Source organism: Mustela lutreola, chromosome 8, assembly GCF_030435805.1.
Source record: "Mustela lutreola isolate mMusLut2 chromosome 8, mMusLut2.pri, whole genome shotgun sequence".
Classification (NCBI taxonomy): Eukaryota; Metazoa; Chordata; class Mammalia; order Carnivora; family Mustelidae; genus Mustela; species Mustela lutreola.
The window spans coordinates 70087266-70113700 of record NC_081297.1 but is presented as its reverse complement, the minus strand read 5'-3'; the positions used below and the strand labels follow the sequence as shown (position 1 = coordinate 70113700).

The 26435-nt window shown below is 36.6% G+C and overlaps 1 protein-coding gene across 3 annotated transcripts in view; it reads left to right on the top strand.

The window, feature by feature from the left end:
* Positions 1-26435, top strand: part of TMEM117 (transmembrane protein 117) — a 500039-nt gene that overhangs the window by 393653 nt on the left and 79951 nt on the right. For all 3 annotated transcript variants that reach the window (XM_059185591.1, XM_059185592.1, XM_059185593.1), the window contains one exon: positions 8949-9108. In XM_059185591.1, the coding sequence (XP_059041574.1) occupies positions 8949-9108 (160 nt within the window). The remainder of the gene's footprint in view (positions 1-8948; positions 9109-26435) is intronic.

Genomic DNA, 26435 nt, shown 5'->3' with positions numbered 1-26435 from the left:
ACTCTTCTTTTGTTGCTGCTGTAAGAGTTGTTTGTTTGTTTATTTATTTGTTTTATTAATTTATTTTTAGAGAGAGAGTGTAAGAGAGAGGACAAGTGGGAGAGGCAGAGGGAGAAAGAGACAGAATCTCAAGCAGGCACCTCCCTGAGCAGGGAGTCCAATGCTAGGCTTGATATCATGACCTTGAGATGATGATCTGATCTGAAATCAAGAGCCAGATGCTTAACCAACTCCATCACCCAGCTCCCCCTACTTTTTAAAAGACTCTTATCAATCTAAAAGGAATCAACAATTGAGGAAAAGCAAACAAACTAGAAATCTGAAAACATGAAATTGAGACTAACCACTCAAGCTGATAATTATGTATGAGTTCTTTTCATTTGACTGGTAGCCAGAAACCAGAGACAGTGAAATTGATGAGCCAGTGTGTCCTACTGGTGTTGGCTGTAGTGTGAAAGGAAATAATCCAGATAATTGTTTAATTGGATGCTACTTAAAAGAGAAGCTGGAACTCCCCAAGAATCATGGTCCAGAGTAAACATCTTTTCAATCATATTGGTTAAATAAAAACCCAAGGATGTTGTATTGATGGCCAGCATTTTTGAGGTTCAATACTGAAAATATTCCTTTTAACTATTCCCTGCCAGTTCTTGTCAGGCTCTGTCAGTTTTACTTTTCAATGTTAAGTATTTTTGGATGATAATTTTCCAATATTTTACTTGTAGTGGAACAAGAAAATAAATCAAATCCTTAGCTACACAGTTACAGAAGGATAATATTCAAGAGCTTCCTATGAGAGGCAATTCATACAAAGGTGACACAGATCATCATAAGACAGCCTGGATGAGAATCATTTTATATCATTTATATTTTACATTTTGTTACTTATAAAGTCTGTAACCCAGGTGAACTTTCTGTGACTCAGTTTCTGCACTTGTAAATTGGGGGTGGTGATAATAGGGTTGTAGTAAGGATTATACAAGTTAATTTGTGTAAAGTGCTTATACCAATGCCTGGCAATTATAAGTGGCACAAAATGCGAATAATGTTTGCTACCATTACTGTTTCTTTTGTAGCAGTTTCACATAAAAAAAAAAAGTGTTTTTGTATATTTTAACTGAGTCATGACTCTTTTTAAAACTGGTGTTCTGACTGAATTATCACGGAATGGTAAAGTCTACAAGTCTTCTTTACCAGAAGCGACTGAGAAAAACAAACCATGTGCAATACATTTCCTTCTATAGCTCTATCTAGAGAGGGGGCTAAATATAATTTTGGAGGTGGAACAACCAATTAATGTATTTCAGTCACTCTTTTTCCTTTCTTTTTTCCAATTGCTTGAGACTTTATTTTAAGGGCTCTTTCTCTGAGCTGTATGCCTTCATATTTAATGATTGCTATTTTAATTCTTTTCATAGTAGTAAATATTAAATATCAGGCAGAATACTTCCTTTAATTTCTATTTGGAGTAATAAAATATTACCAGTAACTTTTTCCTTGATATCTGTAGCAATACTCTATCAAAGCAGAAGTACTTCATAAAGCCAGGAAAACTTCTATGAAAAGTGCTTAGAGTATTATATATTGGATAATTGAAAATATATCAAATAAAACAAATATCCAAGAGATGAACTTGGGAAGCTTTCACACAACGGGCATGATAAATTTGAAGTACCAAAAAGTTTTAATGATTAATTTTAATGATTGTATTCACAATGAGATTATTAGCATGAATAAGAATAACTCTTTTGTAAATCTTGAAAGAGGTGAGGTTTCCGATAGCTTAGCAAACACTTATTCCAAACTTCCAGATTTTGACACCTAAAAATGTGCCTTTGAATATTTAATTTTACATTATCAGTTTATATATTTAGACTAATGGAGTAACTAATTAAGACTAATTAGAGTATGAACTCCTGTATAATCAACTGTCCTCACAAAATGAGATCCAGGTATATCTCAGGAAAAGTACAGGGGTGATATTAAAAAATATTAAACTGTAGATTTCTGGAGAAGGTGGTGGAGTAGGAGGATCCTAAGCTCAGTTCATCTTATGGATATAACTAGATAACACCCACCTCAGTGTATGTAACCCAGAAAATGACCTGAAGACTGGCAGAACAGACTCCACAACTAAATATAGAGAAGAAGCCACATCAGAGAGGTTAGAAAGGGTGGAGATGTGGTCTGGGGCCAAAGGGACCTGCATAATTATCCCTAAGAGGGAGTGACACAAGGACATGGTGAAGGGAGAGGAGCAGATGCTCACACCAAGCACCCCAAGCACCAGGGATCCAACTGGGGAAGAAAAATTTCTATAACATTTGTCTTTGAAAATCAGAGGGGCCTAACAATCAGTAGGACTTAAGATCTGGAACATTAAAAATCAGTGGGCTAGGCTCTGGGAGGACAAGGAGGGCAGAGTCCCCACCTATAAAGAGACAGCACAACAAACAGTCCTGCTGAGATATAGCAGAGCCTGGGGTACACAGGCAGGGGATTTATTTACTAATCTCAGAGCATGTTCTGGAAGGACAGGGATCTTTGGGAGACTCCTCTAGGAAAAAAAGAACTGTTAGGCACCATTTCCTTCCATGGTCCCCCAGCCTAGATATATGGACACTTTCAAGAACCAGCACAAAGCAATACTCTCCACCTAGCTTGCTAATAGTGCCTACCACCCATGCTCACATCTGTGGATCTGACCCCTCTAACCCAGTTGGCCTAGCAGGAGTTTACCCTGATGGCTGCAGGTCCCCTTGCTCAGTAGATGAGGATGGACTTTGGTGGCACCACATGTTATGCCTCCTCCAACATGCCTTTGGTCACAGCCCATTCAAACTGATGCCACAAGATTGGCAGTAGGCAAACAGCCCCCCAAAAGCCAATACCACTCCAAAGTCTCCTACCACCAGGAGAGGAGAAAATAACCACACATATTAATCTAACTATAGGCCCTTCCACCAGTGAAAGTTTCTCAAAGGACAGCACAGGTAAAGCACCCTGTAGTTCAGTGCTACTGCATTTCTGGCAAATGCTTGATCTGACTTAACTCCAGCCCAACGCTGGCCCACTAAAAACACAGAGACCCAACCCTGTCCACAATAGACAAAGCCATTGCAGATGAATGGATTGAAGGCAGATGTGGCTCAGCTAAAACAGTAGGGCCCATGCAGCATGCACAGAGGATTCCCCTGAAGTTCTAGGTTCTGGTGAACAAGGGACACTGCACAGCAGGGCAAGACCTCTTCCTCATAAGGCCACTAAACTCAAGTGCAGGAGATATAGCTGACTGCTAACACACAGAATCAGACAGAGTGTTAGACAATATGAGGAGACAGAGGAATGTGTCTCAAATGAAAGGACAGGACAGAATCACAGCAAAAGAGCTAGACAAAATGGAAATAAATAGTAATAAAGTAATGGTCATAAAGATATTTGCTGGATTTGAGAAAAGAATGGAAGACCTCATTGAGATCTTCAACAAAGAGATAAAAAACATAAATTTTTTTTTTTAAAAAGAGATAGAAAATATCAAAAAGAACCAGTCGCAGATGAAAGACTCAGTAACTGAAATTAAAAATGCATTACATAGAATAAATAGTAAGCTAGAGCAAAAGAATGGATCAGTGACCTTGAGGACAGAGTAATAAAAAGAAATCAAGTTGAACAAGAAAGACAAAAAATAATAACAAATGAAAATAGACTTAGGGAACTCAACAACACTATCAGGTGTAATAACATTTGAATTATAAGAAACTAGAAGAAAAAGAGAAAGTAGGAAGCAGAAAATTTATTTGAAGAGATAATAGCCAAAAAGTTCACAAATCTAGGGAAGGAAACAGATATCTAAATCCAGGAGACACAGAGAGCCACCAAAAGAATCAGCCCAAGAAGGCCCAATACCAATAGTCATTAAGATGACAAAAGGTAGTGAGCAATAGAGAATTTTAAAAGCAGCAGGAGAAAAAAAAAAAAAAGTCACATACAAAGGAAACCCCATAAAGTTTTCAGCTGATTTTTCAGCAAAAACTTTGTAGGACAGATGGGAATGGCATCATATACTCAAAGTGTTGAGAGGGAAAAACCTGTTACCAAGAATAGTCTATCCAACAATGCCATCATTCAGAATAGAAGGAAAGATAAAGAATTACCCAAACAAAAGTTAAAGGAATTAATGAGCACCAAATCTGACCTACAAGAAATATTAAATATTTGTCTGTCAAATAAATAAATAAAATCTTTAAAAAAAACACAGAAAAGTAGGAAATACTAAAGCATTTGAATTAAGTATATCTATAAAAATCAGTCAAGAGAATCACAAAATAAAAGGATGTAAAATAGTACACAATATACCTAAACATGGAGGGGAGAGGAGTAAAGAATGAGTTCAAATTTAAGTGACCCTCAATTTAATATAGGCTTCTAGATGCATAAGATTTTATATATAAACCTAATGGTAGCCACAAATTAAAAAACAACAATATGATAGATATGCAAAAAATGAAGAGAAAGGAATCTAAGTATATCACCAAAGAAAGCCAGCAAACTGTGAAAGAAGAGAACAAGAGAAGGAAGGAACAGAGAAGAAGTACAAAAACAGGTAATGAAATGCACTAAGTACATACCCATCAATAGTTACTTTGAATGTGAATGACCTAAGTGTTCTAAACAAAAGACATTGGTAATGGAATGGATAAAAAAGCAAGAACTATCCATAAGCTGCCTACAAGGCAATGCGGATTGAAAATGAGAGAAGGAAAATAATTTATCATGCGAATGAAAGTCAAACTTCACTATTTGCAGATGACATGATACTATATAAGGAAAACTTTAATAACTTCACCAAAACACTACCAGAACTGATAAATGAGTTCAGTAAGCTCGCAGGATACAAAATAAATATATAGAAATCTGTTGCATTTTTGCACTAATAATGAAGAGGCAACAGGGAAATTAAGAAAATCTCATTTACAAATGTACCAAAAATTAAAATACTTAGGAATAAACTTAACCAAGGAAGTGAAAGACCTATACTCTGAAAACTATAAAACACTGAAAAAAGAAATTGAAGAGAACACAAAAATTAGAAAGATATTCCATGCTCATGGATTGGAAGAACAAATATCGTTAAAATGACCATACTACCCAAAGCAATGTACAGACAGATTTAATGCAATCCTTATCAAAATACTAACAGCATCTTTCACAGAATAAGAACAAAGAGTCCCAAAATTTATATGGAACTACAGAAGACCCCAAATAGCCAAAACAATCTTGTAAAAGAACAAAATGGGAGGTGTCACAATCCCAGATATCAAGATACACTACAATATTATTGTAATCAAAATAGTATGGTACTGGCACAAAAAAAATGACACATAAATCAATGGAACACAATAGAGAGCCCAGAAATAAACCCAAGATTATATGGTCAATTAATCTTGGGCAAAGGAGGCAAGTATTTGCAATGGAAAAAAGAGAAGTCTCTTCAACAATTGGTGTTGGGAAAACGGGAGAGCTACATGGAAAAGAATGAAACTGGACTACTTTCTTATACCATATACAAAAATAAACTCAAAACGGATTAAAGACCTAAATGTGAGACCTTAAGTCATAAAAATTCTAGAAGAGAGCACAGGCAGTAACTTCTCTGACATTGACTATAGGAACATTTTTCTGGATATGTCTCCTGAGGCAAGGAAAACAAAAGCAAAAATATGCTGTTGGGACTACATAAAAATAAAAAGCTTTTCCACAGCAAAGGAAATAATCAACAAAACTAAAAGACAACCTATTGAGTGGGAAAAGATATTTACAAATGACATATCTGATAAAGGATTAGTATCCAGAATATATAAAGAACTGATAAAATTCAACACTAAAACCCCCCAAATAATCTAATTATAAATGGGCAGAAGAAATGAAAAGACATTTCTCCAAAGAAGACATACAGATGGGTAACATGCATGAAGAGAGGCTAGACATCACTCATCTCAGGGAAGTGCAAATCAAAACGACAATGAGCTGTCACCTCATTCTTGTCAGAATGGCTAAAATAAAAAATTCAAGAAACAACAAATGTTGATGAGGATATGGAGAAAAAGGAACCCTGGCTCACTGTTGGTGGAAGTGAAAGCTGGTACAGTGAACGTGGAAAACAGTATGGACAGTCCTCAAAAAAATTAAAAATAGAATTTCCATATGATCCATGATTACTTGTTATTTACCCTAAGAATACAAAAACACTAATTCCAAAAATATGTGCATCTCTGTGTTTATTGCAGCATTCTTTACAATAGCCAAATCGCAGAAGCAACCCAAATGTCCACTGATCGATGAATGGATAAAGAAGAGGTGGTTTATACCTATACAATGGAACATTACTTAGTCATTATAAAAACAAAACAAAACAAAACCCTTGCCATTAGAAACAACATTTATGGATATAGACAGTGTAATGTTAAGTGAAATGTCAGTGAGAGAAAGATATATACCATAAGATTTCACTTGGGGAATTTTAAAAACAAAACAAATAAAATAGAGACAAACCAAAAAAGAGACTCTAAACTAGAACAAACTGATGGTTATCAGAGGGGAGATCAGTGGGGGAATGGGTGAAATAGGTGAAGGGGATTAAGAAGACAGGTATCATGATGAGCACTGCATAAAGTATAGAATTGTTGAATAGCTATAATGTACACCTGAAACTAACATAACCCTGTATAGTCACTATAGTGGAATTAAAAAAAAAAAAAAAAAGAGGCAGATCCAACTGGAATGTCTTTCTGGGCACTTATTCCTTTCACAATGTCTGATCCTTGGATGAAATTCTGGTCATAGAGAAGCCATCTCATCCTCATAAAGGTGAAAGTCTTATTAAGAAGAGAGGAGAAGGATGATAAAAGGAGCATTGTTCTGACTGATAACTATTGGGCCAATATATGCTATTCAGAGATATCTTATTTCATGAAATATATAAACTTTTTACTTAGGAGAAAGACAAAAAACAAAAAACAAAAACAAAAACAAATTGACTTAACCTGGAGAGAAATTTGTTTAAAATCCCTTTATTCTTATGTTTTACCATATAGTATTTGCTATTTCTTTCTACTGAATTATAATAGTTATTTAGGATTCCTCCCATGCTTAATTAATCCATTTGGATTTCTGGAAATGATCAAAGGTATTCTAAATGGTAGCTGAGATGATCTGTAATTTATATTTTGGAGATCATGTGTGAAATTCTTTTGATAGTTTGCAATTTAATAAAATTAGTAAATTGTATTAGAAATTTTTACTTTTCAAAAAAATTTTAGATATATCTTTACTATTTATTGGGGGGTGGGTAATCTAAGAGGGGGTCCATTATTTTCATTCTATCAAAGTATAACTTATAACAAAATAAGTTGTGAAAAGGAAACTCAGTATTTAGGTTTAGAAATCTGCTTTGTTCAACTTAAAAGAGATGGTCTAGGGTGGTCCATATTACTCTTTTTGTATCAATTATTATCAGACATCAGAGGGCAAAAACAGTTAATTTCCAAAATGGGTTTGTGTTCTTCTAAGGTGTTATTTCACTTCCATATTTTTTTCCATTTTTTCTTCTCTCTTTTTTAATTTCCTTTTTTCCACTTTCCTTTTCTTCTTCTTTTTTTCCTTCCTTTCCTTCCTTCCTTCCTTCCTTCCTTCCTTCCTTCCTTCCTTCCTTCCTTCTTTCCTTTCTTTCAATAAAGATTATTTTTGAAATAATTACTCTTTTTTATTTTCTCCTTTACAATTCAAACATGATCAGGTATGTTCAGGGCGACATAGCCATGGACTTCTCATTATAGTTCCAAACAATATCCAGATACCAAGATAGCTCTGCAAGCAGAAGCTAAACTACATTATAGGCAATTCTCTGGCAGATTAAATTTTTGCACTTTCATTTACTTTTCACATTACACATTTCAGATTTACTTTGAATGTCAATATTAAAGACTAATTTGAGGAGCTCCTGGATGGCTTAGTTAAGCATCTGCCTTTGGCTTAGATCATGATCCCAGGGTCCTGAGATGGAGTCCCACGGTGGGCTCTCTGCTCAGCAGTGAACCTGTTTCTCCTTCCGCCTTCTGCTTCCCCTGCTTGTGCTCTCTCTGCCAAATACATAAATAAAATCTTTTAAAAAATAAAGAATAAAGCCTAATTTAAGGACCTGATTTTTATAAAAATCTTAATTGTTACAACTCCCAAAAACATTCGTTGACTTCCATATGATATAATTATATAAGATTGTATGGGGGTTAGAAAGATAAGAGATAATGTTGGGCCTCTAGTATCTTATAACAAGGAATGGGTAATCAAACATGGTATGACCTGGACAGGTCACTAGGTCATCTATGACCCAAGACCTATGAGGAGAAATGGCTACACTGTTGGCATGTAAGAGTGTTCCATGGAACTCCTCAGGCTGTGAGGATTATGATGGGATTGGTCTAACTAACCCTTTCTTTTATAGGACAATAATAGAATTCTAAGACTCAACTCAGTCACTCACCATCTGCGTTATGCTCTTACATAGGCATGTCTGCTACCTTCAGTAAATTAGGCACATGTAATGAGAGCTACACACCAGTGTTCTCTTGGGGGGGACACATATTGCACTAGCCAAGGTCATTTGTAATATTGTTGTGGATAATTATTTGTTCTATAATCATTATCTTAATGTTCTTACGGGAAAATCTTGGGTGGATGTTATCATACCTTTTTTTCATTGCTTTTGGAAGAAAGCACTTCATTTACTTCTTTGTTCGCCTTCATTTTGGCGAACATGCCTTGGCAAAGGGTACTTGGCAAAGGGTACTTGGCAAAGGGTAGGGCACTGGATTCAGCACAGATCGCATGCAGTCTTCCCTGTCTACGTCATTAGGTCTAATGTTCTTTAATGAACGTCTTGTTCCTTGCAGGACTGTTCTCTTTACTCTGACTTCTGTGGTGGTACTTGTCATTACAACGGACTGGATCAGCTGGGATAAGCTGAATCGAGGTTTTTTGCCCAGCGATGAAGTTTCCAGAGCATTCCTGGCCTCTTTTATCTTGGTCTTTGACCTCCTTATTGTAATGCAGGTAAGTGTTTTCATGTTTCCCTTCTCTCCCTAAAGCCGCTCTATGCTTTGTTACCAATATAACTAACGCTGTATGTATATACAGTGAAAACTCCACAAAGCTAAAGAAGTGCAGAGTTTACAGTTGCTATTGATGGGGTCTTCTCTGGCCATGGTTTCATCAGTTTTACTGGGAGGATATGCCAGCTGGGCTTTTATGAAAGGAGCACCAAAAATCCATTGTATGAACACTGCAAGGTGGGCCCTGAGAAACCGTACAGCATGGTGATGTTTTCTGCCAAGGCTTCAAAACAAGGCAGAACAACAACAAAAAAACCCTGTCATTTAGTAAATGAAAAGCTACAGAGATGAGCATGATATAAAGCCAGCAAAGCAGGGATAAGCAATTGCCAGAGCAACTCAGGGTTTTATAGCAGTTGAAATGGAATGATGTAAAAATGCTTTTTCTGGTTATGGAAATTATCACTTTCTTTCGGTACTCACTAGGGATCATTCCATTTTCATGTAAACAATATTTCTGCCCTGCTCAGCACCAGACTGTTTGTACAATAGCATTCCTTTAACCACTGCTACTTGGGTGATCTGCTATGGATGCTTTGGGGTCTTAGGACCCCCAAATGGAGGAATGTTCCTTTGTATGAGGCTGAAAGAAACATTAACTATTTCTTGGCACTTTATCTCGTTCATTAAATGTCCATTCATTGGCTAGACTTCTTATTGGTTTTAGGAAGCAATTTGGGGTTTTCCCCTCTGAGGCATTGTAAGTTACCAGGACAAAGGCCACAGTCGCTGATGGGAAGGTAAACACTGTTGTGTTCCAAATTTATGTGAGATTTCACAAGATGACAGATTGGTTTTCTCATTTCTAGAGGCAAAGAAGTGATATTCTTAGTATCTTAAAAGAGAATAACAGTTTTGTTTTGGTCTTGTTTTGTTTTTTTTTTTGCTATATAATATAGCCCAGGCATTACGTTCAAGATGGTTCCTAGAGTATATTGCTATTTTAGTGGATAACAATTTAAAATATGTTATCAACTTAAAACATTATATGAAATTGAATGTTTGTCTCACCTAAAAATTGATTTTTTAAAAAATTTTCTGTGGGCTAGTTTAGCATAGTGGACAAATTAAGAAAGCATGGTAGTTTCCATATCTGTCTCTTACTTGCTATACGATGTCCTCTGGATACTCATAAAATCAAATTTGAAACACTAATGCAATAATGCATGATGCATTACTTGTTTAGAGGCTGTTCTTATCTTCTTTCATCTAATACTCCTAAATGATACACTTCCTGGCATGACGTAACTGCTTTGGTCAAATGGCCTAGTCAAAGGTATTAGTAGCCAAGTAGACCATCGTCTTTTAGATTTTTTTTTTAATTTGTATATGTGAGAGAATACATTTCCTGACTTTGTAGCACTGTCTGTCACCTTCTACCCTCTTTTACATCGTTTTAATTATTGTTCCAATAAGGTCACTAAAATCAGAGACTCGAGAGGGAAAATGTAACATTGCAATTTACAGGTGTTATGGACTCAGTCAAAAAGTACTTAGTAAAGAGGGCTAGAAGAAAGGAAGGATAGTCAGGATTTATGCAGGCAGAGTCAGCAGGACTGGGAAGGGGAAGGCGTTCTAGATGAAAGAAGGGACATGAACATGTGGAGTCAGTCAAGTGCTCAAGTGTTCAGAGCGTAGCTCGAGCACCGAGTGACTGAAAACAGAATTCGTGCTGAGGAATGTATCAGTTTGGACCATTTTGGCTGCAAGTAACAAATAACCCTGCCAAGCTAGCTCTATCAAAGGGAGAATGTATCACTGCAATGTAAGGATGTCCTACAGAATTAAACAGGAGGGACGCAGTTCCTTTTTAGGGACACATGAAAGCAGAGACCAAAGTGTACCAGGGAACCTCGACCTAGCTTTTGTTCTCCTTCTCCCCAACCCCCCACCCCCGCCGCTTGTTTTTTTTTAACTTCTGTTTCGTTTTCTTCTCTTATTCTAAAGCAGGATTTTGAGCTTCCCAGTTCACATGGAAGAAAGTGGCTACAGCCAGCACCTCAGAGGGAGACCACTCTCTAGTTGTCAGGCTTAATTTCACATTCCTGGGTAAAGTACTGCAAGGACTAGATCACACCCACCAGTGAAATGACTGGGCGTGAGTCCACGGAAGAGCAGAGAGACACTGGGCCTTAAAAGCCAAATTAGTTGATGTCTAATATGAGGAAGAGTCCAAAAGGAGGCGCAAGAGGTAGGGCCCTTAACTCTTTTCCTCTGTCCTTCAGTACTGAGTCAGCTGGCCAGGCCAGTAGATTTCTCTTTTGCTCTGTCTCTTGTAGCATAATCCTTTCTTCTCATTTCTCTACGTCTATTCAGTTCTGACTCTCCTCTACAACTGTAAAATAACCTCCTGTGGATACTTCTGCTTCCAGAGGTCCCCTTGTCCCATATGCTCTATGAGGCTCAGCCTCATAAACTTCCAATCTCAAATGCCATTCTGTCCATGCCTCTTCTCAGCCACAGTGACTCCACATTGTCTAAGGATAAAGTACAGACCCCAAGAGTGTGCACTCAGTGCCTCCCTGATCTGGCTCTGGCTGTTTCCTTTCTCACCTGTCTCCTAGGTTCTAGCTCTACCACAGACCAAAGGGCTTGTTGTTTGGCTTCTGACCACAGCACACTTACTCCAGATGTCTTTTTCTCTCCAAATGTGTTTCCTTCTGCTCTGTTCACCTAGACCCTGCCATTGAGCACCGTGCCAGTTCCCTCTCATGAAAACCTTGTAATCACTTCCTCCGTGGAATTCCTGCAGCACCTTTTACCTGGACTACAAATCACTACGTCACTTTTTTCCTGCTCTGTGGAGCAGGAACTGTAGCTTATAACTATATATCCCTGGAGTCTCCCTACCAGAGTCTCACATGGGCAGCAGTATGCCCAGAGTAATAACTGCTTGCTGAGGATAAAGAAGTGACATTTGAACACTGAGTCTCATGCAAACTCTGTCCCCCTTTGGGAGCATCATGTTGAAATTTTGGGAACTAGTGCATGAGCATTTAAGAAAGAGAATGAATTTTGGGAAGCAGAGCCTTGGAAGATATATATGTTCAAGATATTTAAAAATATTTAATACAAATATCCTAACAAGTCCAAAACCAACTAAAATGTGATCTGCTTTACTCCAGATTCACATATTTCAGACAAAAGAAAAATAGAAAAGTAGAAAAATTAGTGGAAATGGAGGGAATAATTTTATTAAAAGATTTTTTTCTCATTAGACTTATTTAAGTGACTTAAAAGCAATAGACTTTTCTAAAACTAGAAAAATTCGACTTACACTATCAAAAGATATTTAGTTTGGGGTTAAAAAAGAAAATAAACCTTTAGAAAATGACACTACTTCTGTAAAGATTTTACCCTAACATAGTAGGTCAATTCTGAAAACTTGTAGAAAAAGTATAGTTATTTTTATGACTATTAAGTAGGATTTTTCTATATTTATCATAAAAATCATTTGTTGTATCACATTTTTCTGTAGTCTTAGTAAAACCACTAGAACTAAAGCATAAATAGATGCTAGTAAAATATAGTATGTGACTCATATAAATCACACATTTCTACAGAACATGAGAATTGCAAAAATTCTTCTCTCTGAGGAAATCTTATCTCAAATTCTGTTTAATATTTATAATTTTGCCTTTGATTTTTTATTCCTTTAGTTCATTGCATAAGTACCTAATTTGCAGTTATGTCCCATCCATTGATCTCTCGTTAGATTGAAGAAAAGATATACCTAAATTATGTAATAGTTAAAAATGTAATGTACTGTAATCAAAGGAAAAAAAAAGGTGTCCTAGGAGTCCACCTACTCAAAAGAGAGAGAGAGAGGAAGAGGTCAGTGTAGACAGAATAGTAGGACAAAACTTCAAAGAAGAGATGACAGTAGAAGGATAGGCAGCTGAAGTTTGAAAAGACAAAACAAAAAGACAATTTTCTCCAGCAAAGAGTAGTGTTATAATCATCATAGTAAGAATTTAGTTTTGATACATTACGTTCAGAAAAAATTGGTGAATTCTATTTTTTATTTTTTGAGGAACCTCTGTACTGTTTTCCAGAGTGGCTGCACCAGTTTGCATTCCCACCAACAGTGCATGAGGGTTCCTTTTTTTTCCACATCCTCACCAACACTTGTTATTCCTTGTCTTTTTTATTCTATCCATTCTAATAGGTGTAAGGTGATATCTTACTGTGGCTTTGATTCACATTTCCCTGATGATTATTGAAATTAAAAATAGAAATATCATATCCGATAATTCCACTATAGGTATTTACCCAAAGAGAATAAAAACACTAATTTGAAACAATATACATACTTCTATGTTTATTGCAACATTATTTACAATATCCAAGATATGGAAGAACCCCAATGTCTAACTATAGATGAATGGATAAAGAATGTGTGTTGTATTTCACGGACTGTTACTCAGCCATGAAAACCAAATGAGTGCTTGCCATTGCAACATCTTGAATAGACTTAAGTGAAATAAGTCAGACAGAGAAAGACAAATATCCTATGATTTCATTTTATATATAGAATCTGAGAAACAAAACTAAGGGGAAAAAACCAAAAAGTAGAATTAGACCTGCAAATACAGAGAACAAGCTGATGGTTGTCAGAAAGGAGGAGATGGAGATGGGCAAAATGGATGAAGCAGAGTGGACGATACAGCCTTCCAGTTATAAAATAAGTAAGTAACAGGAATAAAAAGAACAGCATAGGTAAATATATTCCATATTGTAATAACATTGTATGGTGACAAATGGTAGCTATACTTGTGATGAGAATAGTATAATGTAGAGAGTTGTTGAATCACTATGTTGTATACCTGAAAGTAATGTAACATTGTGTGTCAACTGTACTCAAGTTAAAAAAAAATAGCCAAACCCATAGAAACAAAGAGTAGAATGGTGGTTTCCAGGTGTTGAGGGAAATAGGGAGAGGTTGATAAAAAGGTACAAACTTTCAGGTATGAGTAAGTTCAGAGGATGTAATGTACAGTATGGTGACTGTAATTAAAAATACTGTCTTGTATCCTTGCAGTTTACTAAGAGAATACATATTAAGCATTCTCATGGAAAAAGTAACTACATGAGGTAATGGAAATGTTGATTAACTTGATGGTGAGACTCATTTCAGAATGTATATATATAAAATCATCATATTGTACAGTTTAAGTACATTCTAATTTTATCAATTTCACCTTAATAAAATTGGAAAAATACTGTTTAAAGAATGAAATAAAAAAGTAAACAAAACATTTACAAATTCATTCCTACTGTACATCACATCAGGTGCTGGAGACTCAGGACAGAGGGAAAGGAAAAAAAGATTAATGATACAGTCCACAGGAGTTTGTTATCACAAAGGAATTCATAATCTAATAGAATAAATATGAGTAGAAAAGATATTTTAGGAAAACTGTCTTTAGAAGAACTTTTTATTGAGGTAAAAAGCAAATATTACTACTTTTGTCACTTTTAAAATTCATCTCCCCTACCCTCCTAAGATTTAGTTGCTGTTATGAAGGCTTTAAAATAAAGGAACTTTGTCTTGATAACATAAAGAACATTCTGTGCTTTTTAACTAGATAGGAAGAAAGAGAATGAGAGAAGGAAGAGAAGGACTAGTTGGGGGGTTTGGGGAAGGAGAGCTAGGGACGAGGAGAGATGTGGAGCCAGAAAGATGGGTATAAGTGGGGATAACTTGAGGACCCAGTAAAATTCTCCAGTGTGGATGGATGGGTAGAGAGAGGTGCGATTAATCAATGGTAATGATCATGGAGACTGATCAAGGGTTATATCTCTTGTTAAGTTTCCATGCAGTCTTTGTCTCTCCTAAATATTTTACATAATTAAACCCTAGGGGATTAGTGCAGGGAATATTAAAAGCTGTTGAGTTTTACAACTGGATCAGTGTAGTCTAGCATTAAGATAGCATCTGCTGAACAGAGTGCCCAGGAGGCAGAGGAAGCTGTGAGAAGCTAAGTTTCTGGGAATTTATAGGTAAATACAGAAAGGTGTTGCCTTGAACCTCTTCTCTTTAGCATCCTCTCCTCTAGAAAGTTTCTCCTCATCACCTACTGTTATGTGTGCCTTTTAGATTTATGTATACAAATAGGTACATAATATAAAACATACATATATAGTATCAGCTTCATGTGCTTCAAGGAGATGAAAGAAGTTTTCTAGAAGAGAGACTTTTAAAGAGAAGAAGAAGTTTCAAGGATTGTATTTTGGTGAATCCTCACACTGTTGATAAATCTTTTCAATACTTCTCTTTCTTGTAATTTACCTACCTACCTGCCTAGTACCTTCATATTTATTTACTTACATATTTCCTGTAACATGTGAGCTGCTCAAGGAGAAAAACATGTTTTTTCAATTTTTTCACTCCCACAGCTAGCCCTTGTTCAATGCATTACAGTTTTACCATATTTTTTGAATGAAAGAATAAATAAATGAATGATTGCAGCATTATTTCAGAAAAACCAAATAACATGAGGTTTTTCAAGAAGCAAAATATTTACCAACAGCAGGAGAATGAGCCATCAATAATATTAGATTAGGTCATTTTCACTGAATTATGATTTTACTATAATTAAATATCCAAATAAAAATCTCAATGAATTGTTCAGTTAAGTGTTAAAAAGGACTCTTTGGTCTAGTTGAAAAGCACTTAGAGAAAAGCGATATTTCCTGAAAAGTAATTTCTAATGCACTGAAAAAATAATTATGAAAATTGCATCCTAGAAACATTTCACCTTGTAACATCCAAAATGTGTTTGTTTTTTGTTTCATGCATGGTTCTCAGAAGTAGGTCAACTAGTTTAATAGAAGACATGATGACTTTTGGCAGACTTTATTTTAAAACTCCAATCACCTGACTTTAGTTGGGCACTGCTTTTGAGGTCATAGCTATTGAAAGTGGAATCAGTCACTTTAGAACATAGGGCAGAGCAACAAGCATGAACCTATTTTATAGCAATGGTATTTTGACAAGTTGGCATATATTTTCTGAATAAGCTGTTCTGACTGATTTTATTTATAAGCTACTTAGAAGGAAATGGCTGTTTAAATGTCTGGCCACCGGTTTTAATATGGTCTTCAGTTTGGGAATACTTTATCTAACTTTTTCCAAAGTATTTTAAACACTCTTTTGCAATTATTTTCCATCTCCATTTTTCTTACTCAAGGGTTACACTCCTCCTTGAAAACAAGTAATGGCAATCTCTGTTGTCAGTTCCACATGATACCATGGAATAATTGGCTTAGATATTAAGCTATACCTGGATTAACCATAAATGCTTACTGTCTTCATGATATGTGCCTAAGAGGCTGAATCTTTGTTTTATTTACTGTCAACATTTTGTACTAATGACATCACTGACCTAGTGGGAAGACAGATAATCCAAGGGGAATCTCAATATATTATTATTTTTTAAAGATTTTATTTATTTATTTGACAGAGACAATGAGTGAGAAAGGGAACACAAGCAGTTGGAGAGGAACAAGGTTTCCCATAGGCTTCCTGCTGATCAGGGAGCCCAGTGTGGGGCTCGATCCCAGGACACTGGGATCATGACCTGAACCAAAGGCAGACGCTTAAAGACTGAGCCACCCAGGCTCCCCCAATATATTATTTATTGGTAGTCCCCATGACTAACCTCCAAGGAGTAGAAAGACTTCTTATGGTAAGTCATGTCCACATAGTGTGGGGGAGTCCAGCTAAATGGGCAGTCTACAGGAGGTACCAGAGAACAGTTCTTAGCAGGTGACCTATGGTGTTAAGAAAATTTGGCAGAAGGTAAAAGATAAACTGGAAGCACAGGGGTTACCAGGCAGACAAATTTTAGAATCCAGTCATGGGTACTGGAGGGACAAACACACTCTCTTGAAAATGAAGCTAATAGTCTTGTTAACATATGATATAGATCACAGTTTTGAAACAGGCAGCAAGTTCTATGAAGGATTATTGTGAGTACGAGAGATCACTCAAGTCTTTAAGGATAATTTGGGAAGAATGTAGCTTGAAGGAATTATAAGATTTGGTTAAGCAAGTGGAAAATAGAGACATTCAAGTTTCATCCCAGTATAAATGCTTCAGTCCCTGAGGTATTTTTTTTAAAGAGAGATAGAACATGATTAAAAAACTGGCAAAAGATAAATTCTATACTGTTGCACATGAGCAGTAATTTTTTCAAAGCCACGTGGAAGCAGCAAAATATAACTCCTTCAAATTCATATTTTTCTAATGGATGCCTCATTGTCCTCAGGTGCTATGGAATTATCAGTACTTGATCATCACCCCGAAAGAACATTCCAGCCCTAACCCTTACGCCCATCTTTGCATGTGTATCATGGTTGGCCCTGGAAGTCATTATGTAGCAGTTACCACTTGTCATTGTACCACTTGTGTCTGATTAAAAAGTACAATGTTGAAGACATACATTCCACCATCTTACCAGGCTTCCAGCACCTCTGGGGCAGTTTTCAAACTCAGAGTGTGGTTATACCTCAGATCAGAGTTGTATAGGTGACTATATATATATGTGTATATATATATATGTATATGCTAATATATATGTTATATATATATAGCATATATACTATGTATAGTATATATGCTAAATATAACTGACAGACATTCATGTTAAATATCCTGTTCCCAGATGAGATGGGCTAATACTCTGTAGCTATTTTTTTTTTAATTTTTTATTTTTTATAAACATATATTTTTATCCCCAGGGGTACAGGTCTGTGAATCACCAGGTTTACACACTTCACAGCACTCACCAAATCACATACCCTCCCCAATGTCCATAATCCCACCCCCTTCTCCCAAACCCCCTCCCCCCGGCAACCCTCAGTTTGTTTCGTGAGATTAAGAGTCACTTATGGTTTGTCTCCCTCCCAATCCCATCTTGTTTCATTTATTCTTCTTCTACCCACTTAAGCCTCCATGTTGCATCACCACTTCCTCATATCAGGGAGATCATATGATAGTTGTCTTTCTCTGCTTGACTTATTTCGCTAAGCATGATACGCTCTAGTTCCATCCATGTGGTTGCAAATGGCAAGATTTCATTTCTTTTGATGGCTGCATAGTATTCCATTGTGTATATATACCACATCTTCTTGATCCATTCATCTGTTGATGGACATCTAGGTTCTTTCCATAGTTTGGCTATTGTGGACATTGCTCCTATAAACATTCGGGTGCATGTGTCCCTTTGGATCACTACATTTGTATCTTTAGGGTAAATACCCAATAGTGCAGTTGCTGGGTCATAGGGCAGTTCTATTTTCAACATTTTGAGGAACCTCCATGCTGTTTTCCAGAGTGGCTGCACCAGCTTGCATTCCCACCAACAGTGTAGGAGGGTTCCCCTTTCTCCGCATCCTCGCCAGCATCTGTCATTTCCTGATTTGTTGATTTTAGCCATTCTGACTGGTGTGAGGTGATATCTCATTGTGGTTTTGATTTGTATTTCCCTGATGCCGAGTGATATGGAGCACTTTTTCATGTGTCTGTTCGCCATCTGGATGTCTTCTTTGCAGAAATGTCTGTTCATGTCTTCTGCCCATTTCTTGATTGGATTATTTGTTCTTTGGGTGTTGAGTTTGCTAAGTTCTTTATAGATTCTGGACACTAGTCCTTTATCTGATATGTCGTTTGCAAATATCTTCTCCCATTCTGTCAGTTGTCTTTTGATTTTGTTAACTGTTTCCTTTGCTGTGCAAAAGCTTTTGATCTTGATGAAATCCCAGTAGTTCATTTTTTCCCTTGCTTCCCTTGCCTTTTGCGTTGTTCCTAGGAAGATGTTGCTGCGGCAGAGGTCGAAGAGGTTGCTGCCCGTGTTCTCCTCAAGGATTTTGAAAAAAAAATAGCTAGCTCTCCTGTAGCTATTTTTTTTTTAAGATTTATTTACTTATTTGAGAGAGAGACAGGGGGAGAGGGAGACAGAAACTCTTAACAGCAGTGGGACTGTGGTTAAGTCACTTTATCTCTAGGTATCCATACTGTCATCTATAGCATGACAATGTTTCATATCCCATATTACAGGATGTTTATGACAGGCAAATTAAAAATGCAGTTGAAAGATGATATTTTCATATACCTAAATTACATTATTTAGATAGAATGAAACAGATTAATTTAGTTGGAAAAAGTCTCAGGGTTATGCTTTGAATTAAAACGAATCATTCAGGATTGTTTTGATTTTAGCTAAGGAAAAATTTAATAATGTGATAATGGAGTATGCATAACAACGTGCTGCAGCAATGATCTGCAAAGACAGATACACATTATGGGAGTGATTCCCACCCTTACCTGATGAGAACAATCACCAGTACTCTTACAAAGATGTGAATTCTCTGGCTACAGGAACACTGTCAGAAGTTTCTGGTTTAGTAAGTGTGCAGTGTTGCCTGGGAATTACTAGGCATAACAGATGATTCTTGGGACCATGCATTAGAGTCAACTGTATGCTGGTTAAAAATGCAGATTCTTGGGTCTTCCTTTTAGATCTAGACATATTAGAATCATTAGGGAATTTGAGTTGTGAGTATTCATCTTTATTTAGCCCAAATGCAATTTCTCTGAAACTCTCTATTCTAAGGTAATATGCTGGTAACAAGTGAATGTTATTACCTTGATTCAGATGGCTATAGATAAGAGAACCCCAACAAAATTACAAATTGCCAGATGGTACTGGGAAATTATTATAGTTGATGATGTTTGGGGAATTGTTCAGAATTATGCATTGTCCTATAAAATGACATCATTTCTGTGGTGAGTATAGTGAAAGCTAAACAATTAAAACCAAACACATACCTGCTGCCTTTTTCTCTAATTTTTGATGAAAATATATTTTATAAATATCTCTTTGCAGAAAAATGTCTTTATGTCTGAGATGTTCATCATTGATTCAATCTTTGTTAGATTTCAGTAGCTGAGTACTGAACATTTATTTGCAAGTTGAATAAGATCTAAAATATAAGAATATCATGAAACCAATGAGGTCTCTGTTTTAGAATGATGATTTTATACATAAAAAGAATGTGTCTGGGAAAAACTTAAAATCAGTTATTTATAATCTTTGTCATTTTGTCACATTCCTTCTGAAGGTGATGCCAAGATATTAACCTTTTTAAAAAAGATTTTATTTATTTATTTGAGGGAGAGAGAGAGCACAAGAAAGGGGAGCAGCAGGCAGAGGGAGAGGCAAACTCCCCTATGAGCAGCGAGCTTGACTTGGGACTGGATCCCAGCACCCTGAGATCATGAGCTGAGCCAAAGGCGGATGCTTAACCGGCTGAGCCACCCAGGTGCCCCGTCCTCTTTTTGTTGTTGTTAAGGAATAGAATAGAATAGTAGATCTGTATACAAAATGAAAAACTCAGAGATCTAAGAGAGTATGCCTGTCCATGAAGTAGGACAGTAGGAGCCAGGGGTCAGAAGGATTGTTAGTTGGGGAGAAAAAAAGAAAAAGACAGAGAGGTGACAGCAGCCACCACTAACAGAACTTGAAAGAGAGAGAGTGTGTGTTTTATTTTGTTTTGTTGAAATTTTTTCTCTATCATATGCAATGTTATATTCTACATGCAACTTCCTAACAAAATTTCAATTAAAAAATTCTCCAATCCTTTTGGCATTATTTTCCTTTAGTCCTATCCTCCTTGTTTGATTCAAGATGGTTTTCTGGACAAGGTCATTCTGGACATCTGCCCTATTCTCCCTTATCTTTTCATCTGCTGTCATGGCTTCTAGTCTTCCTTATAGGCTGGTGTTTCTCAAGTCCAAATGCTTCTTCTGAATTTTTCACCTGGATATCTAATTGCCAAGTGGCTATTTCCGCCTAGACATTCCATGGCTTCTCTGGTTCATCGTTTTTAAAACCAATCTATCATGATGTTTATAAAAAATTAAAAAATAAAAAATTTTTAAAAATTGCCAATAAAAATAATAATTAAAAAAAAAACAATCTATAATGACTTTAATCCTCTCAATCACTCAAGCCAAAAACCTGGGTCATATCCCAGATTTCTCTCTCTCATCTGTCTTGCAGTCCATTGCCAGGCTTATACATTTTTCTAAGTATCTCTTAAACCTGTTCCTCCTTTAGAACCTAATACATTCAACTTAATTCAGGCTACCATCAGCTTTTACTTATATGAATATAATACCTTTTCTCTTCTTTAGTCCTACATCATTTGTCCAGAGTAATCTTTTTAACATGAAAATTTAATCCTCAAAATTCTTCAGATAGAAATTCCTTTGCATGCCTTACTAGCCCTGCTGTTATCTAGCCTGTGGCTATCTGCTGGCTTTCTCCTGGCCATCATCCTCCATTCTTTCCCCTACTTCTACCCCTTACATCTCAAATTAAAATTAAAATTCTGAAATACCTGTTGGTTACTCAAGTCATAATGACTTTGTTCATGGTGTAGGCCTTTGCACTAGCAATAAATGAGTTTCTCATCAATGTGTGTGCTGAATGTTCAGCCATCATTCAGCCTTCAGCTTAAATGCTCCCCTTTCTGTGAAGCCTCACGGCCTCTCTCAGACAAACTTTAGTGCTTCCTTTCCTACATGTTCATAACGATGTTTATAAATGTCCATTATGGTTTTTCCCCCACTACTTTGCATTTGTTTGTTCAAAGTATATAACCATCTTACTGAAAAGTTGTAAGTCTTGGAATAGTTCAGGTCAAATGCAGAGAATATTCAACAGATTTTGGCTAAACTTAGACCAGCACCTGGACCCGTATGTGACAGGTTATTGGGACCCCATAATTGTATTTTACATGAAAGATTTTATAAGAGTCCTAAACAGGAACAATTTTATTTTTTTACACTGAGGGATCCATGTACTTATATGAGCTACTTATTAAAAATTTCCTATGTGAGAATCATATTTATATTGATCAGACACTGGCAAGTTTGCTTTTAGAGGCCTTATTTAAGATCCTGTTGACATTAGACAACTTACGAATTAAATTTGGGATAGGCTGTCTAAATGTTTGTCATCAAATTCAGTTTTCTTTGTATTTTGCAAAGCACAAGCATCATAAACCCAGAGCAGAGTCTTTGTTCTGAGTCGTCCTTATCTTTCCCTGAGCCTCATTTTTGCTGAAGTAAATTCTCCTCGTTGAAACTGGTGTCCTCCATGACTGCTGTTAGTGTGCCTCTTTCAGACTGTTGCCACAGAGGCTCAAAGAGTGGTCAAATTTGGGGATAGGATTGCTCCTCCTTGTACTGTGAAATGGGTAAGAAAATTCTGATTGCAGAGTCATGAGGAAGAGATTCTGAGCATGGCAGACTCTGTTGTATTTTTCTTAATACCTGGAAAAAGGTAAAAAGAAAGAATATTACGACAGAGCTTTGACTTGCCTTGTCACCACCTACTAAGAGAGATGAGGACTCTCCCCCAGAGGTATTTCCTTCTTAAAGGAGGGACAGAGGACCATAATCACTGACTTCACATTAGGAATTAAAAATTCTATTATTATGGGTAAGACTGAATGGATAAGATTTTAAAAGCCAATAATCTTAAGTTCAGTCATATAGAGTTTGTGATGCTTTATTAATTTATAAAAATAACAACCATCTATTTCTAACTGCAAACTACTCAATAATAACACTAGCATGTAACAGGTCTTGATAGAGAATCACTCAAAGGTTTGAGCTGAGTAGCAGATGTGCCTTTAAGTATATATATACTCTATTTTTAGAATAAAATAAAAAGTTATAGTTTCTTTTGATGAAGAGGGGAAGAATATTTGTAGGGCTTACCAGTATAAATGAAGGAACATAAAACAGGGATTATCTCAAAATGAGATTTTCCACCTGGAAAAATCTCTAGCCATATGACCTGGGGAGATAATGAACTAAAACAAGGACATAATGTGATTAGAATAAAATGAGTGATTTATATCAGACAAGCCTTGTCATAGAGAAAACACAGAAGTTATCATTCTTCAGCGTGGTCTAGACGTTAGTTCTGTCTGAGTTTGCATAGTTAGACTTTCTGAAATGTTTTCTATTTGACCTCTAGGGTTCTCAATTCAATGTGTATTTTGTGAGATTGACCCAGTGAGTCAAATATTTAAATGAATAATGGAACTTTAAAAAAAAAATTATTGATTCCCAGAGTTATGGTGTGTTAGGCACCCTCACTATATCTGTTCAAATTCATGGGAGGCTGCATTTCGCTGAGAAAACAGCTTTCTTTTTTTTTTTTTAATAAAGATTTTATTTATTTATTTGACAGACAGAGATGACAAGTAGGCAGAGAGGTAGGCCGAGAGAGAGGAGGAAACAGGCTCCTTGCTGAGCAGAGAGCCCGATGCGGGTCTTGATCCCAGGACCCTGGGATCATGACCCTAGCTGAAGGCAGAGGCTTTAACCCACTGTGCCACTGAGGGGCCCCAGAAAACAGCTTTCTGATCCCTCATCTCTCAGAATAAATCTGATATGTTTTTGAGTGTCTTAGAAAATTATTCCCAAATCTGAATAGACTGTAACTTGCTTATAAGGTCAGAAAGAGTAGATCATCACCACCAAACTTGAAGGGCAAGGGCCAGTGTAAATATTTTTCTTTTTAAATGTGTTTTCAAGCTATGATCTATGAAAGGAACTTGCAAATGTAACTGGGGTACAACTATAGTCCCATGATGCACAGGAACCTTAGGAACATATTCGTTAGAGTCAACCTGCCAGAAAACTGTGACAATATAAACATCCCCAGCAATGACTAAAAACACCTGCTGTGGTCAGGAGAATAATGCCCCCCACCCCAAAATACCCACATCCAAATCCCTGGAACCTGTAAATATAGGAAAGTGACATGGCAAAGGGAAATTAAGGTTGTTAGTCAGTTGACCCTAAAATATACAGATTATTCCGGATTATCCAGGAGGACCTGATGTAATTATAAGAGTTTTTAAGAGAGGAATGGAAGGGCAGAGGCAGACAAGAGGTGGCAGCATGACTAGGCTGGCTTTGAAGGCAGACCAAGAGAACTGTAAGTCTAGAAGTGTAGGTGACATCCAGAATCACAAAATGGAAAGAGAAACAGATTCTGTCTTTGAGCTCCAGAAGGAATGCCAGCCACCCTGCCACCACCTTGATTTTAGTTCAGTGAGACTCACTTTGAACACCTGACCTCTAGAACTAAGTTAAAAAATTCATATCGTCTAAGGCGGTGGTAATTTGTTACAGTAGTAACAAATTAAGTTGGTGGTAATTTGTTACAGCAGTAACAGGAAACAAATACATCCAAGTTTCTCCACATCTTTGTTTACATGGGATATTATTGAGCTTTACATCTTCTCTAGCCCAACAGTCAAAAATATGTTATTGGTTGCGGTGTCTGGGTGGCTCCGTCAGTTAAGTGTCTGCCTTTGGCTTGGTCATGATCTCAGGGTCCTGGGATGGAGCCCCACAGGCTCAGTACTCAGCAGGGATTCTGCTTGTCTTTCTGCCCCTCCCCCACTGATAAATAAATAAAATCTTTAAAGATATATCCAATTGGTCTTTAATTTTTCATGATTTGTTAAGTTGAGTTTATTTCCTTCTGCTAGATCCTTGATGAATATTAAAATTTTATTATGAACATCCATCTTATGGACTGAACCTATTTCATTATTGAAGTTCTAGGTTTTTGTTTTTTCCTTATCACTTTGACCATTAAGTATCATTTTTGCTCTTGGTGTTTAACACATTAAGAAAACTTACAAAGTTTTTACCAGGAGTTTATGGTGACTTCTTATAGAAATAAAACAGCTTTTCAACATTGCTAGAGATTATCATAAGCTTTCTTTTTAGTATGTTTTTAGCTTTAAACTATTAATGTGTAAGGGGCTATTTAGCCAGAGCGATTCCATCTCGGCTGAACAGCCATTTTGTAGTTTATGCAGTAAAACTTAAACTGACTCTGCACCGCCCTCCCAGGGGACTTTTAAAAGCAAGTCTGGGAAACCAGTCCCAGGTAACAGAGCCCAAATACAAAGGCAGGTCAGGCCAGATGGAGACATCCAATCAGTGGATGCACGCATACTGTCTCCCTAGCCACCAAAGAGTGTGGGCCCTGCCTTTTGGGCGCTTTGGGGTACCAATTCTGACCAAGGTGATAGGCTAGTTCAAATGGCTACTATGCGGTGAATTGTAATTCAATTGGCCACCCATGTGTGACCTAGCATAACTGTGCAGCTTTCTCTGTGTGTTACAATCTCATTGGCCACCTGTGTATGGCCAGGCTCAACCACATGGCCTTTGCCCTTTACAAGTTAGTCTGTAAGGATGGGAGTGGTCGCCCTCTCTGTAAGAGGCAGCCCTGAACGGTCGATTTGATTCTTTTTTTTTTTTTTAATTTTTAATTTTTAATTTTTTATAAACATATACTATATTTTTATCCCCAGGTAGGTTTGATTCTTGATGCTTGGAGCGAAATAAAGCTTTGCTTGACCTTCGCTTTGTATCACTCTTGCTTCTTTGATCACAGACCTAACAAATGGAATAAATATGAGAATAGGCTTCTTACCTTGACCCATTCTTAGATCGCTAGAGTATATCGCACTTTGTGATAGTTCATTGTTTAATAAACTGCTGAATTCAGTTTTGCATGTATATTTATGAAAGAGATGCAAGCATCCTTTTTCTCCTGCTCATTTGCATCATGGTTATGTTAGTCCTAGAAATGAATGGAAAGCCTCCATCTTTGCTGTGCTCTGTAATCATTTCAATGTATAGGAGCTATTTGTGGAACATTCTGCATGCTCCATGCCTTGTTACACATCCTCTTTCCCTACCCCATTTTATACTATGTCAGTAAATTCAAAGGTATTTAGAAAGAAAAGGAAAATAATTATATTACCTCAAACTGCTATTTTGAGGTTGCAACTCCCCTCATCTCTTAAAATCAGGTTTGGTTTTTTTGTTTTTTTTTTTTTTTTTGGATCTGGAAACCATTTCTCTAATTGTAGATGGAAAGGGAGGAAGATACAAGAAAGGCTGTCCTTGGAGAGTAGGCACCAGAGATTCTGACTGCCTTCCATTTCATTAGATTTCCTTTTCTATAATGTTTTATTGTTATTACTATTACCATCATTATGATTATGCCTTATACGAAACCCGTTTACACCATACCAAATTATAAATATATTGCTTATTCACCTTTTATGATATCAGCTTGGACTGTGTTAACACAAATGTCCAAGGTAAAAGAAGTAATACCACCATGTCACTCTGTATTGAACAGAACATTT